The sequence below is a fragment of the Poecilia reticulata genome, chromosome 2, assembly GCF_904066995.2.
Source record: "Poecilia reticulata chromosome 2, P_reticulata-male-v2, whole genome shotgun sequence".
Lineage (NCBI taxonomy): Eukaryota > Metazoa > Chordata > Actinopteri > Cyprinodontiformes > Poeciliidae > Poecilia > Poecilia reticulata.
This window is the reverse complement of record NC_088831.1, coordinates 2859509-2875260: the sequence shown is the minus strand read 5'-3', so window position 1 is coordinate 2875260 and position 15752 is coordinate 2859509. Positions and strand designations below refer to the sequence as shown.

Sequence of the window (15752 nt, the reverse complement as noted above, 5' to 3'; positions counted from 1 at the left end):
TTTTTTTGTTTTGTTTTGTTTAATCCATCTTCGTGGAAAACCTTTTGCTGTCATTGCATCTTCCTCTGCACCTTCCTCACACTCTTCCTCCTCCACCTGCTGCTTCCCCTCCATCACCTGACTTTCCTCCCCTGGAACAGAGTACAACGCTCGTATTCGGGGCATCAGTGAAAGCATGACATCCCAACAATCTGACCGCCATCGCTCCTATTCCTTCTCTGGTTTGTCCATTTTTCCCTCACTTTTAATTTTCTCATGTAGTTGATGTATTTTTCCTGCCTCGCTTATTTATTTTTCCCAATCATGTAGTTTTACTTTCAACTCCCTTCTTTTTGCCCATTAAAATTTTAATCAAGAATTTGAGCTTGGTTCTACCAGAGTTAGGTGTGGATTGTTTGCTTGTGGCTTAGCAAGTTGCAAAAAAAGGTTTTCTAGAAAGCATGTCCTGAGTTCTGCAGTGAATATCTTGGTGGGTTTCAGGAGTTCGTTCCAGGGGAATGACCCCGGAGGTGACGCAAGAGACAGGCAGGCGCCGGACCACGAGCGAGGGACACTACCAGTGCGGTCATGATAACGTCTCTGCATCTCATTCGCCGGACTTTGCCAACAATCTGGCTCTGAATCCAGGTGGAAGACCCAGAGAGGTACAGACAGACACCTGATCTTTGGGTAAAGCTCAGCATAGTTCAGCAGAGCAGACTGTAACTGTAAAATAAACATAATCTCTTCATGCAGTATGGACAGAGAAAGTATATGATGTATTTTCCGCACTATAAGGCGCACCTTCAATAAATGGCCTATTTTAAAACTTTTTTCATATATAAAGCATACGCATTATAAGGCGCGTGGAATAGACTTCTTCAGTTTGGGTTGCCAATTTGTTCCGTACTCTATTATTACACATCCACATTTGTAAAGAAGTGTTCCCCGAGTACTTTATATATATATATATATATATATATATATATATATATATATATATAATTTTGCCAAAAATATTTGCTTACCTGCGATCATACCACTGTTATACATCGTTGCCTCTGAAACATTCTTTTGGGAATCCATACTGTGATTCTGTCTACACATTCTTGAGCTAAATTGAAGGCCACATGAAGTTTGGAGATCTTTAGGTATTGACTCTATATTCTATGAGCCCCACATCCTTTGTCGTCATGCGGTCCATGTTGACGTTTTTCCCAATTGAAACCAACAAACAGTTGACTTTGGAGTATATAGCAGGGATAACATTTCAGGATTTACAGGATGACATAATACGTTTAGCAAACTGGTATACAGTAAACCGCTGCCTATTTGCTGTTTAGTGTTAGCAGATTTTTCCGTGGAACATAACTCCAAATTATTTGCAGAACATTTCCTGTCTGCAACTATTTTTGTAGACCACATCTGAAATAATCAAAAGTAAATTCAGTACTTGGGAAGCTGGTGTTTGCAAAGCAGCCAAACCAGCAGGACCATTTTTGATTTTTTTTGGCAATAATTGTCTGTATCCCCAAGAGTGGATTTAAGGAAGACGTTGGATGTTAGCATCTGTGATAGCGCTACACGGGTTTCCAGTGTGTGTATTAATACACATTAAGCACACTATACAGTTGGTATTTTTTCAGATTATAATGACTGTTGAGAAGTTCTGTCTGACAATACTTTATTCTTCAGGGTCTTATGCACAGTTACCGGGAAGCATTTGAGGATGAGGAGACTTGTTGCCATGGCAATAGTTCCTCTTTTGAAAGCAGTGGTAAGAATTCTTTTGACTCTTTTGATTAGGATTTTGAACTTGATTCCTCTTTATTTATTTTTTAAAAAATGAAAAAAATATAAAAAGACAATGCATCAAAAATTACACTTGGCTGCTGGAGAACAAAGTTTAATAAAATTGTTGCAAATAAGATTAGTTTAACATTTATGCAACTAAAATTCCTTCATGCAGCGAAATATAAACTATGAAAAACCCTAGAGTTCAAATTTAACCTGGATCATAGGGCAAAATATCTAACCAATTACACCAAGACTGCTTTTGTGTCATTACACATTACATCATACATATAAACCAAGAAATATGGACAGAGAATTACAGAACTCAATTAGATTTATTCATAAAATTAACTTCAGGTCAGTAGCAAATAAAATGCAATTCTCTGCACAATCTTGAGCATCTCATACAAGATCAATTGAAGTGCCTCCAGATTCTCCAGAATTCAACAGAATTACTACCAAATTCTCCTGAAGTACTTCCAGATTCACATGGTGTAACTCCAGCACCACCAGAGTCCTTCACCCTCAAGCCTGCACGCTCCGTATTGTCCTTTGGACACTCTGGCTTCCCTCCTGGACCCTACACCTCATAATCCAGTTTTCACAATTATAATTTATGTCCAACATTTAAAATGTGCATTCAAGGAATTTTCGCATTCTCATTTAATGTTGTCAACTTTCTTTTTGGGCAGGAAATAAGCAACATTTTTAGAATTTATTGTAAAAACTCAAAAGCTCAGCGTAAATTACTGAAATTATTCAAATATATCTGATTCTTGTGCATGCGTGCGTGCGTGCCTGCATGCGTAACAAACTTTATTTTAATAGATTAATGTTGCTGGTAGTTGGGCAGAAACAGAACCTTTTGCTGCAGTAACAGTGGTTTGAATCTGTTTTTTGTTTTTTTTAGCTCGATCTACTCCAGGTTTGACAAAGACACCTCTGTCAGCTCTGGGACTAAAACCTCATCAACCAGGTGGATCAGGTCAGTGTTCTAAAGATCAACTCTATAGATTTTTCTTTTCTGTAGCTGATCATCAAACAAATGTTGATTTCAGACACAGATAACTGAAGTACATTCAAATAGCAGCAGATTTTATTTACTTAGGGCCTCCATGTGAGAGTTACATTGCTAAAATGACTGGTGATCAAAAGGAACAAAAGTGACTGTCGTATATTTGCAAAAAAAATCTTGAAGATCCCAAAGAAATACATTTTTGCTTTCGTACTCAAAAACCCCTCAAATTAACTGACTTAATAAACTTCAAGATTCCTCCACATTGATGTGAAAATGCTGAGAAAGTTGTTTAAATTTATACCTACTCCTGGACATGCTTCTACTTTCCTGTTTTGAGCTCCTGTCTTCTTTTTTTGTCCTTTTTGACTTGCATTGCTGCCAGACTCTGATTGTAATAATGCACCGCAAGGTAGGGACACTTCTGCTTCGAAATAGTTTCACAGTCTCCAGAACATTTCTTTTTAACAACCTTGTATTTTATTGCAACTACATGTTTTCTTTTTCAGTTCACCTTTTTTGTATTTCCTGTGCTTCTCAGATAATCGCAGCGCTGGGGACTCGAGACCACAACCATTTACAGCTCCTCTGCCCGTCAGCAGTCCTGTCCACGCCGCTGACGGGTGAGTTTTTCCACTCTGACCTCCCACAATTTAGTAAACATAAGCATTTTCAGTAGGTTAGTATTGCTCAACCAACTTCCATGCACTGTCTTGTAGAAATATACAGTTCATTCTATTTTTCTTACACTCATTTTTTGCTTTTGCTTTATGACGTACCACTGCCATTTGTCATGTAGGAGTGTTGGATTACTTAATGATTGTATTTATAAATATAATAAAAGAAAACAAAAGACAGACATTCAAATATGATGTAAATTTGCAACACTTAACCCAGTTTCTGACATTTAGATTTTACTGAAGAAGATTTTTAAACTGATTTTCAAGATGGACCATAACTAGACCGATGGACTGTAACTGTGGACCAGATTTGTGTGATCCGATCCATAGTTAAAGTACTTCAGATACAACCTGGTTCTGTAAACTAATTGCTAGACAGACTCTGGCTTCTAGATGGCAGAAAAGTGCCTGCAACACCATTCTCCTTCAACTTGGCTGCATAAAGATTAGTGATGATAGCCTAAAGAGAGGCTTCTTGCAAATTTGTGCTACACTGTCATAAGTCTAATATACTTGGAATAACCAATTGAGCATACCTTACTATTTGATAACTAGGAATGTGTACTATAATTATTCACTACTTTGATTTGGTCGGTAGCATAAAATCCCAATAAGATACTATATACTGGGGTTGTAGCAAAAAAAAAACAATTTGAAGGGGTGTTAACATGTTTGGAAGGCACTGTATATAAAATAATTTTGTAAATTTGAATATTGAGGAAATCAAATACTTGTTTTTATGTTTCAGAAGGAGGACTGGTTCTTCAGACAGTGCCCCCCACAGTCCCGCCTCCCCTTACACCAACAGACCCGCATCCCCTGAGGGCTCCCAGGTCAACATCATGGGTGTCCACACAGTCCCCGGCAGTCCGAACACCCTCCACCGCACAGTGGCCACCAACACGCCCCCCAGCCCCGCCCTTCAAAGACGCCTAGGTCAAGCAAGCCCCTCCCTGACTAGACACCAGCCCCCATCCAGCCCTCTGATAGGTCGAAATCCTAAAACTGCAACCGCAACCATCCCCCCCAGTCCACTAATGGGGCGGCGCGCGGGGTCGAGCGGCTGCAGCACACCCGACGAGCTGGGGGCTGCCTCTCGTCAGGGGAGCGCCCAGCCGCCTCCCACCCCCGCCTTCCCCGTCTCCCCACAGCTTCCAGAGAAGAGACACATGTCCAGCGGAGATGCAGAGAGGACAGACAACAGGAACCTGACGCCAGCCAGCGGTGGCAGCACGCCAAACCTTTCCAGCACACATACCCTCCCAGACGTCTCCAAGTCCATCTATGGTGAGACAAGGGACGGGTTGTGTTAGCTCGCCGCTGGCTTGTGTACGCAGTAATCATCTTTCCTGTTCATTTTCTTTTAAACAGATGGTTATCCAGACATTCAGATGAATGTTAAGTTTGTCCAGGACACTTCTAGGTTCTGGTACAAGCCAGATATCTCCAGAGAACAAGGTGAGGGCTCTAAATATAGCTAAACCCAAAGATTTACAAATACTGTGCAGAAAAAAACACAAGGCTTTTTCCCACTGTCTGACATTTAATCTTACAAACTTTTTCTGTTTAGATTAGAATTACTAAAAATATTTTTGATTTGCTAAATGCCAGAATTTGCACAGATAATTGTTTCATGATTGAAAATTTAAAAAAAAATACCCAAAGTAATCAAAAGTAATCAATAGAAGATCTATGGACTTTGGTAAGACTGGTTCATCCTTGGATACAATTTCCAGTTGCCTGAAGGTGGCACCTCATCTGTTGGAAGTATAAACAGCTTGGAAATATTCAACCATTACATGGTTCAGGAAGGAGACAGGTTGGTGTGAAATGTCCATATGAACCCCAAAACTTAAGATGCTAGCTGAAACTATAGAGAAAGTGTCATTATCAGCAGTGAAAACAAGTCCAGGGCCGAAAGGCCGCTCAGAAAGCCAGATGCCATTACTCCAAATTCATGAAAGACAAACAAATGTTTGTCAGCTTCTAAATTTGAAGATAAAATCTGCCTTCATAAAATCTCTCTCACTATTCTGCCTTTTAGATCATTTTATTGACCATAAGGGCCTTAAAAACTGCTAACAATTCAGTCTGATTTAACATCAGACAGTGGAAAAAAATATATTACGGCATTTTTTACAGTGTAAGTGAAGATCTTGTCTCAGCTGTATCTAGTGGTTTACACTAGTGTTTATCCAGTATTTTCCTTTGTATTCTGACTTCCTACATCCTCTTTTCAGCCATTAGTCTGTTAAAGGACAGGGAGCCAGGGGCGTTCATCATACGGGACAGCCACTCTTTCCGTGGAGCCTACGGTCTGGCCATGAAGGTGGCCTGTCCTCCACCAACTGTCCAGCAAAACAAAAAAGGTAAACTCAGTGACATATTCAGCACTTTTATGAAGTTTGTGGCCTGTTTTACTCACTTGAGTCATATATTGTGATTCTTTGGTAGTTGCCGACATGACCAATGAGCTGGTGAGGCACTTCCTGATTGAGACCAGCCCCAAAGGCGTTCGCCTGAAAGGTTGCCCCAATGAACCCTATTTTGGTGGGTATCTGACCTTTTGCCTGTGGTAAGAGCTCTTGAATCCGGCGGTCCAGTTTCACACAAAGATTTTTTTTGTGTATTTGCAGGATGTCTCTCTGCTCTGGTGTACCAACATGCAATGACTCCTCTGGCTCTGCCCTGCAAGCTGATGATCCCCACCAAAGGTCAGCAACATCCTAACGCTGTCTGATTCTCATGACTTTTAGAAGACTGAAGAAGTGATTGTTGCCTTCATTCTGTGATGTACTTAGGATTTGTTTTCTGATAATAACTATTTAATCTCCCGACCTAAAGATCCAAATGAAGAGGCGCTGGAACTTGCTACACCTACTGATCCAGTTGCTGAGCTTCTCAAACAGGGAGCAGGTAAGGATTCATGGAACTTAAGAGTAGAAATTTAGTTCTTATTAGCCTGTCTGAGTTATTCTGCAGCTTTATGTACTAGTACTTTATGTGCTTTTAGTACTAGTCTTTTTTTAACCAGCCATTACATTGGGAGACATTCTGGAAACAAACCTTCAAACAAACAAGGCAGCAAGCACTGGTCAAAGTCTCAAGAAACTATTTATTATTATTATTATTATTATTATTATTATTATTATTATTATTATTATTATTATTATTATTATTATTATATTTGGCAAAGAAGACTTTACAGAAAGTGAAGCACATAAGGTAAAATTAGACATCTATTTTCTAGAAACATTGTCTTAAACATTGTTACTCTTATTTTACAGTTCAGAAGGTTCCTGAGGAAGCCTATGGTAAATACCGGTTTTGCATGGTTTTTGTAGTTATGAGCATGCTGTAAAGGAGATGGCTTTAAATTATTCCTGAAGATATTTACTATTGCATGGACAAGGCATGCATGCGAGTGACAGTAGAAGAATATCTGAGTGTAAAGCCTCCCAAATTCCTAAATAGAAAGCAAGTGACTTGTTGTTTATTGAAGGTTCAGATCTTCTAGTTCGCTCTGGGATCTTCTCAACTGCAAAACCTGTGTGATGGAAATTCACACTAAAAGGACAGTTAAAGGGAACATATCATGAAAAATCCACTTTTTTAGCCCTTGAATATAAATTCACTCTCTCTGTGTAGATATCTGTATGTTCTCTATGGGTTATAGCTGCTACCCATACTAGCAGACCTGATGTTGTTGTCTACCGAGTGGATATATTAAGTTAAAGTTTCCATTTCTTTGGCTTGGATCTTGACCCTTAGATCCACAAAGCTGAACCAGGGGCTAGATGCGGTTTCTTTTTTATGAGGTCAGTTTTTCCCTTGGTGATTTTATAACCATCAACCTTGAGACATGCGACTAAAACCAACAAGAACAAGCATTAGTAAGAAGCATTTTACAAGGGACAATGAGTCAAACATTGTCCCCAATCGTCAAATAGCCTGTTTGACAACAGGTTGACAATGGGTTAGTGGTTCATTGACCAATGGGTCAATGAACCACTGGGTCAATGGCTAATGTGACCTTAACAGTCCTATTAGTTTGATAATTCTGCCTACATCTCAGAAGCCTGATATTCCAAACCCACGAGGAAAACTGAAGAATCTTCAAGAAACAAGAAGTGCAATAGCTTTCTCTTGAAGCAGTTTGGATTGATATAACTGGGAAACGGCATAAAAATACTCACATTTGACTGTTGAATATGCATGATTGGCTCATCCAGTACATTCTGCAGTAAATGCTCTTCCAGTCATCCTCCATCAGCTGACACTGCTCCCATTTTGTTTATTCACAGCATGTAACGTTCTCTTCATCAACTCCGTGGACATGGAGTCACTCACGGGGCCTCAGGCCATTGCCAAGACCATTAGTCAGACACTGACAACCAATCCACTCCCAGCGGCCACCACTGTCCACTTCAAGGTGTCCATGCAGGGCATCACCCTCACTGACAGCCAGAGAAAGTAAGGAAACTACAATGACATCTAATAAATGCCACAATAATAGCATAAAGGCTCCCACAAAGGCGTACCTTAGATACTCTGCGAGCCGCACAGCCTCTGCACACAATGCCCATAGATGGTTGGGATTTCATAGTCGAGATGCAGATTGCACAAATTTCTTCTGAAAAATGTGTTCATTTCCCATAATCTGAATGGATACCAGCAAGTGTGGTGAGCTAGTTGGGCCTCGTTTCTTCTCCACCACTGGCAATCTGGCAGTTGCTCGTACTTGCAACTGGTCGTACCAGCTCTCAACCTTATCATCTCGTCGTACACAAAAACAGTTTGATGTGAACATTTCCCTTAGTGTACTTGTAAAAATGAACCTTTGCGCGGGCGTCCATTTTGAGTTTGCCTCGAATACGTGCAGACCTCCGCAGCATGAAGAACGCCTGAGTATATGTGTACCTTAAGTCTCAGATAATAGGTTATTTATGTCTTTTGGTACAGAATTTTCTTCCGGCGACATTATCCCCTTAACACAGTTACGTACTGTGATTTGGACCCCCAAGACAGAAAGTAAGAATTATATTTCACAAAACTTAGCAGCATTTATGTTGACGACCACCAAATTGTAATACAGTATAAAATTTCTATTTTTGTTTGATAGATGGGTAAAAGACGAAGGTGGATCAGTAAAGTAAGTTCACATTTCAACAGTTGAGATTTTTGTTATACTTTACAGTTTAAGCTAAGATTTTTCTTCTCTTCCAGGCTTTTTGGGTTCGTTGCAAGGAAACAAGGAAGCACAACGGACAATGTCAGCCACCTGTTTGCTGAGCTGGACCCAGATCAGCCCGCCTCGGCCATCGTCAGCTTTGTCTCCAAGATGATGAAGCGGTGAAACCCTGAAACTTCAAATGGCAGTTACCAGGTTGCAATCTTCCATCATCGTTGGCGTCTTTTTTAAAAGGACACAACGTTGTCCTTCTTTCTTTTGTTTGTTTTCTTTGTTCTTGCCTTCTTTTTTTTCCTCTCTGCCTTCCTGGTGTGTCTTTCTTGAGAGCCGTCTCCACCCGGAGGCATTGGCATTGGCACAGAGCGGAGCTAGCGGACGTGTGGAGTGGAGCTGAGCACGTGACAGGAACGCAACATTGCAAAGTTGAGTGACGGGAACATGTAAGAACTTGTGGATTTTTTTTCTCGTTCATTTTATTGATTTACCAAAGGTAGTTGCAATACAAGTGCAAGAATGATGTAGCTAGTAAGCCATTAATAGTTTTCTCTTTTTAAAAGATGAAGTGAAACAAAAGAAAAAAAAACAAGATGAAAGAAATGTGGTTTCTCTTGAACTTTGATTCTTCAGGAAAAAAAAGGTGGAAAAAAAATCTTTCTGAAGACGTTATGCATGTTAGCTTGATCTTTAAGCTTGGTTCTTCTACTTTCCACAAAAAGTAAATGTGAACTACTTAGAGGTCATTTTATGGGTCTGCTGTGTGTTGGAAAGGGCTTTGCAGTGAAACAACTGATCTAAACTGTGCATAGCAGACCTCATCTACTAAAAAAAAACCTTTAGGGTCATTTTGTGTCGGTGCAAACCATGCTCGCATTCTTTCAGCATCCAATCCTTTTAAAAAAAAAAAAAGAATTGCTGAATAAACTCCAGCCTGAAATCATCAAATCACCTAAAGATGTGCAGACAGTCTGTCCACAAGATGGCGCCACTTATCCTCCCTTAGAGACTTCTTCCATGAGCACCTGCTTTGCAGTAACTGATCTGTTTGTAAGACGCTGCCACAGAAACACACTGGAAACCACCGGGAACTGGCCCAATGACCTGGACCTATGCACTGTTCTTTATGCATGTTATTGTCCCAAAATGCACCTCCATCATAGCTCCGTTTACCATCTCTGAGAACATTATTTGCCATGTGTGTACAATAAAAAAAAAAAGATAAAGAATTATCTACCTTTAGACAAGAGTTAAACTTGTCAAAAACTGCATGAAATAGACATTTTTTAGTCTTTTCAGAGTTCTAAAAAATTGACAGATTACTGAAGTAGCTATTATGATGGCAAGTTTATATATTTATTTTTTATTTAATTTTTTTTGTCTTGTTGTCAAAACTCCAGTTATTTATTTCCTGTTGTTATTGGTCCATTTAAGACCTAAGTTCTGATTTTTGTCTTTCACACAGTCCTCCCATGTTTAACTATTCAGGACCTTTTGAGACAAAGGGAAAGAAACATTTTTAAAAATTTAATACATTTTTGTCTGCTGAGAACAGAACTACCCTGAACTGTATGGACCCAGTACGATTTTGGGTTTCTTTTTTTAATTCACACTGCAAAATTTGACATTTTAGTACCTTATAGAACAAAACAAACAAAAAAACTAAATGAAATTATTCATTTTCTTTTCTTTCTTTGTAGTTATGTCTTTCTGATGATCACGGAATTCGACTTTTGCTCCTTTCGTAAATATTAATGTCATGTTTGTCATTTGAAGCAAAAAGGATGCTGACAAAAAAAGACAAAAAGTTAAGCAAATATTCAGATTTTCTCGAGTTGTTGTTTTTTCCAGGAGAGTTTTGGGTGTTTCAAAAAGTCTTACCCTCAGACTTTTTTGGATGAAATAGAAAAACTACACACAGAGTGCATGTTGAACATATGCTTAGACTTTCATAGTACAGTATTCATATGATAACATAAAAAAAAATTACAAATCAGTTCATGTTTTGTTTCCTTTTAGGTAAAGAGGTAAAAACGCACAAAGTGCTTAGTTCACAGGTTTTCTGAATGAGATAAAATGACATACAAATTACTTTTCCCCCCCTTGTATTAATAATCGAAAATGTTTCCTATTAAGAACCAGAGAGAGTTAGGATTTAGTTTTCCATTTATCGCGTTGTTATATTACCATGTAGGGAAAAATGTGGGGAAAAAAAGTATTTCACATGCTTATTGAGAATTTGCTCAACCATTCACAAAAAAAGTATGGAAACACTGCTGTTTGTTTCACAGTGTTGCTAAAAAAAGTTGTTTTTTGGTACATTTTAGGAAATAAGAAAAAACTGAGTGTTGAACTCATTTAAATTTTTCAGATTTGAGTAAATATACTCAAAAGTTGTTTTTTTTTAATGTTTTTCTGTTGGTGGTTCATTTTAGCTTCAATCCCTTCCTAGTGACAACCAGAGTTCAGGTTTCGTATCTTCAACTCTGGTGTTGTCACGTTATCCCATCAGCAAAAAGTGGAACAGGCTTGCTTGTTTTCAGTGCATCCGCTCTCTATTTAACGATAGAGAACGGATTTTGGCTCTTTTCATTTGTTTCACTGTGTGATACTAAGATTTCCTTTTTGAACAAAAGACAGAAAAAATACTGAATACATGTTTAATCATTGTTAATAACTTAAAAAGTGTCTTCTTTGTTTTCTTTTTGTGTTTTTGAGTCAAAATAGTTTTTCATTAGAACTTGTTCTATTTTTGCTATGTAACTTTACAGTGTTTTAGTAATTTAATTTCAATACTTTTTAGGACAAAGAGAGAAAAACTTACATCATAAAGAAACAAATGTTATTTTATTTTATTTGGTTTTCACCTATTTTTTAAACTTTAGAGTAAAAAGGAGGGTTACAAACTAGCTTAAAGCCTGCTCGTTGAGCACACATCAACTCAGTTGTCATTGATTTGAGTCAGATTTAATTTTGGTAAGAACCCTATAGTTCAAAGTGAGTTTTTTCACTTTTAAGTGTTGTCAGATTTCATGTCTAGCTACCTTCTGGAATGACAGAGGAAAAACAACACACTGTGCGCAATACCTGCTTGCTGACCACATGCATTCACAATAAGCTAATAAAAAAAATTGATACTGGTATAAATGTACATAGATATACTTCTTTGAAAGGTGACATAGCGAAAAAGTATTTATTTTTATTGCTTTGTTCCTTCATGATTACTAATATATACATATATTGTACAGTCTCGATAAAGATAAAATGGGTTGAGAAAAAAAAAACTTATTTTGGCTAATGATTTCAAAGTCTGAGGATTTTGAGATGTGTTTGAATATATGGTGTACATTACTTTGTACATGTATGTTTCTTTTTCGGCTCATTGTATTATTTTTTTTCCGTTTTGCTTTCTCTCAGAAAAGAGGCAGGGCATGAATGAGCTAAAGTTGCATGGACAGAAACCGATGAGTGTTTTCTTGCGTGCAAATGCATTGTAGAGTTTAGATATTTTTGGGGGTTTTTTCAAAAAAGGAAGTTCAGAAGCCAAACCTTAATGCAATATGCACTCATGCTGGTTACATTTATCATTTTGCCAAAGATTCTCTCACATTGCATCTTTTTGTGCTGCATTTTTTTTATACCAAATCGCTTTTCTGTTTCCAATTTCTTCATTTAAATTTGCGGACGTTTCTCAACAGAAGAGGACACACACAAGTGTTATGGGATGTACAGTTTACTCACTCTGCTACAATTTTTGATTTTTTTTTCTTTATTTGTTTGTACTGAGGTCTCAGCGCTCCAAAAATGTGTCTGCCTCCATTGCCTGTTGAGGAAAAAACAAGCCTGCTGTGCATTGGAGAAGCACAAACAAAGCACTTATGTCCACAATAGAGAGCAGTGACATAAATTTCGTATGGGTGTCAGTGCTGGAGGTAAATAAAGTCCGACATGTCTCACAGCGATGCTAAAAGCTCCACAGCTGCAGCTTTGTCCGACTGCCAAAGGTCTCTTTTGAGAGTCAGCGGATTATTTATTCTTATTTATTCTTTTAGTTCACATTTGTGTCACTTTCTTTTTGAAACGTTTGCGATTTTCGGAATGTACAATGGCGCTTTATTGAAAGCAAGGAGGGTACACTGGGCTTGATTTGAGAACTAACAAGCTTCTTCCCATCTGTAGCCATTTGGAAAGAAAAAAAATGCCATAATTAAATGTTGCCTAAATGAATATTTATACTGAATTGCATTGTACCTGTTGGCTTTGAGTCAAGAGTTACCATATGTAATTAAAAAAAAAAGATTGTTTGACCTCTTGTACAGATGGCATTTGTCTATTGTATGAATGTGTTGCCGAGGATGTACAAAAGAGTCTCAGATTTTGTTGCTCTTATCATTTACATTATACTGTCATGGCTTACCTGTTCCTAAGGAGAAAAAAGACATTAAAGCAATACAGATCAGTTACATTGGAGCTATCTGTGTGCTTTTCTTTGTTTATTTGTGACTTTTTTATTCTTTGTTTTTCTTTACTGTGTTCTGATTTCAGCTTTTACAGTATGGAAGCCCTGAAAGGCCAAACGTTTGAAAATGGAGGTTGGAGCTAAAAACCTAATCAGTCACTGAGAAGAGATTTTAGCTCATTATGGTAGTCAAATAAGCTTTTCCCTCCTGGTAAGGATCTATTTTAGCTCATTCATGTTATTCCTGATTTGTTTTTGCATCTTACATATATTTAAGAGAAGAAAACCTGCATTTCAGAAGCTTCATAGTTTGACCCCAGAAACCAATCTCAAATATGATTATTCTTCATCTGTTAGGTTTCATATCTGAAATTATCTTTCTGAATTTAATATGTGAATTCAGCATATCTTTAGCCACTGAGCAGGCAATAAAAACATAAAGGTTTACAAAATCTGCAGTTGGACGTCAAAATTATTTGAACACAGTACTCTCCACAAACTAGAATAAGAATAAAGACATATAACAAGAATAAAATAGTAGTATTATGTATTATGTGAGAAATGCACAAGAACAAAGTCACAATATTCCAAGAAGTTTATCAAACTAATATGAAAATAAAGTCATAATCTTACCAGCATAAAGTCAGAATAGGAAAATCGAGTAATTTTATAAGAACTTCTACACAAAAGCTCAACATTAATCTGAAACGATGAATGTTTAGCAAAGTTCTACTTTGATATCAATTTTACAACTAAAGAAATATTCATCTTTTAACACATCGCCATCAAATATTTATCAGTAGAAGGACTTTGAAACGATTGTCACTGTTTCAACAAACAAAACGAACTGAGTTTTTCACTTCAGAGCTCCATGACGCTATCAAAGCTGTTTCTCATTACAATGACTTTTACCACTTTCTTCTGGTAATGTTCTGACTGTATTCTCATAACATTATGAATTTATTCTTGCAATTAAAAGTAATAATTCTCCCAGTCTGGCCTTAATAATCTGTCATAGGAAACAATGGTATGTAAAGTTAATGGCAAATAAATTGAGAACTGAGCAACTTTTCAAATGGATTTTTACAAATAACTAAAAACAAAATTCAGAGCAGCAACGTCATAACGGACTGACATATTTCTGAATCTATCCAAACCTCAGAGCCACTGAACAGAAATTCCCCTTCATTGAAGTGAATAAGCTCTAAAGTGGTGGCCTGGGTTTAAAGCTTGAGTCTCGTCTTACTTAACTAGAGCCCAGAGAAATGAGGGAAGGCGGTCGTAAATATAAAACACGAAGAAAATGTTAGCTTTCTCATGGCTGCAGACGGTGTTCAAACTCCAAAATATGCATGACACATTTTCCCTCTGACAGATGGCGTAGGCGCCGTCGCTCTCATTTCACCGTGTCACATTAGGAGCTGGAAGGGAGGAAATCACTGGCTGAGATCACTGATGTACGCAGAACACGCCACCTTTCAGACAGAACGGAGGGAGGTGTCACAGCCACTCATAGCTGGTCATAAGTGATTCAAGTTGACCGTGAATTTAACAGTGAACTCTGCTTGACTGTCATTTATACTCTCTATTTCCAGCAGGTTCCCTTGTTTGGAAATGTAGAAATCTGTAGTTTGGTTAAACAAAGCAACAATTCCTCATAAAAACCTACTTGAGGGATGAAAACATGACTTTTATATCTGAGGTGACAAGCTGTTCACCTCAGCTATTGCATAGTTACAGCCAAAGAAATAATCATAAAGCTTGAAATAACTGAATGTGACAGGGATGAAAGATGCCTCTAATGCCTCTACTTGAAATCTTATTACAATAAAATTAATAAAAAGATCATGTTGGGATTATTAAAACCACTAGACTCTACATGCAGGAGCTTTCTGACTCATCAAGACTTTGAGGGAAAAGCAACTCTTAAATACATTTTTGATTCTGATGCTGGAAAATTGAGAATATAATTCCAAAACAAATATCCAAATAGATGGGATTTGTTGTCTAGACAGCAAAAAAATAATGTTCTTCCTTGGCCATCACAGCCCCCAAACCTAAATCTGTGGGGTAATCTAAAGATTAGAGCCAGAAGACGTGGTCAAAAGTCATGCTTTAAAGTTCTAAAATATTTAGACAAAATTTTTTGTTGAATGATATACAACAGAATTAAAATAACCATTTCTGTGAGGCGTTTTACACATACCAGAGGTTCCAGCAGTAGCTGTATCAAGACTTGTTGGGATACTGTATACCAGATGTTGGGAATGTCCGTCCTCAGGTGTTATATGTGACTTCCTCCAACACCTGATGCTAATAATTGCATTTTCTTTTCAGCCTATCACTACATGGGTAAGACCTTACAAATAAATGTCCAAGAAGTTAGACATCTTCAAGATGCAACATGCTAGTTGGTCCTCAACAAACTAGAGTTGTCCGAGCAACTCAGACACCTAGTTAGGCGCATTGGGATGTTAAATAAGAGGTTTTGGAATCGACCCTTACGCGAGAAATTATGTTTGGACCAATATGGTGGCTTCCAAATCTTCAACAATAAAAGTTAGAGCAAGAGGAATCCTTAAGACATTTTATTGCTGGCAAAGATGACAGCTCAGCACTTCTATATCATTTCCAACACAC

General features: G+C 37.8%; 1 protein-coding gene across 4 annotated transcripts in view; it reads left to right on the top strand.

Moving 5' to 3' along the window:
* The window catches only part of tns1a (tensin 1a), an 80104-nt gene extending 66988 nt beyond the window's left edge, over nt 1-13116 (top strand). For 3 of the 4 annotated variants that reach the window (XM_017309996.2, XM_008423533.3, XM_008423563.3), the window contains 17 exons: nt 141-221; nt 481-644; nt 1675-1756; nt 2684-2758; nt 3174-3200; nt 3330-3411; nt 4217-4755; nt 4840-4926; nt 5709-5837; nt 5923-6018; nt 6105-6182; nt 6313-6384; nt 6756-6782; nt 7773-7941; nt 8431-8499; nt 8591-8620; nt 8695-13116. In XM_017309996.2, coding sequence (XP_017165485.2) covers nt 141-221; nt 481-644; nt 1675-1756; nt 2684-2758; nt 3174-3200; nt 3330-3411; nt 4217-4755; nt 4840-4926; nt 5709-5837; nt 5923-6018; nt 6105-6182; nt 6313-6384; nt 6756-6782; nt 7773-7941; nt 8431-8499; nt 8591-8620; nt 8695-8824 — 1937 coding nt within the window. In that variant the 3' untranslated portion in view covers nt 8825-13116. The remainder of the gene's footprint in view (nt 1-140; nt 222-480; nt 645-1674; nt 1757-2683; nt 2759-3173; nt 3201-3329; nt 3412-4216; nt 4756-4839; nt 4927-5708; nt 5838-5922; nt 6019-6104; nt 6183-6312; nt 6385-6755; nt 6783-7772; nt 7942-8430; nt 8500-8590; nt 8621-8694) is intronic. The other variant, XM_008423546.3, reaches the window with a different exon arrangement.
* Nucleotides 13117-15752: the final 2636 nt, after the last annotated feature.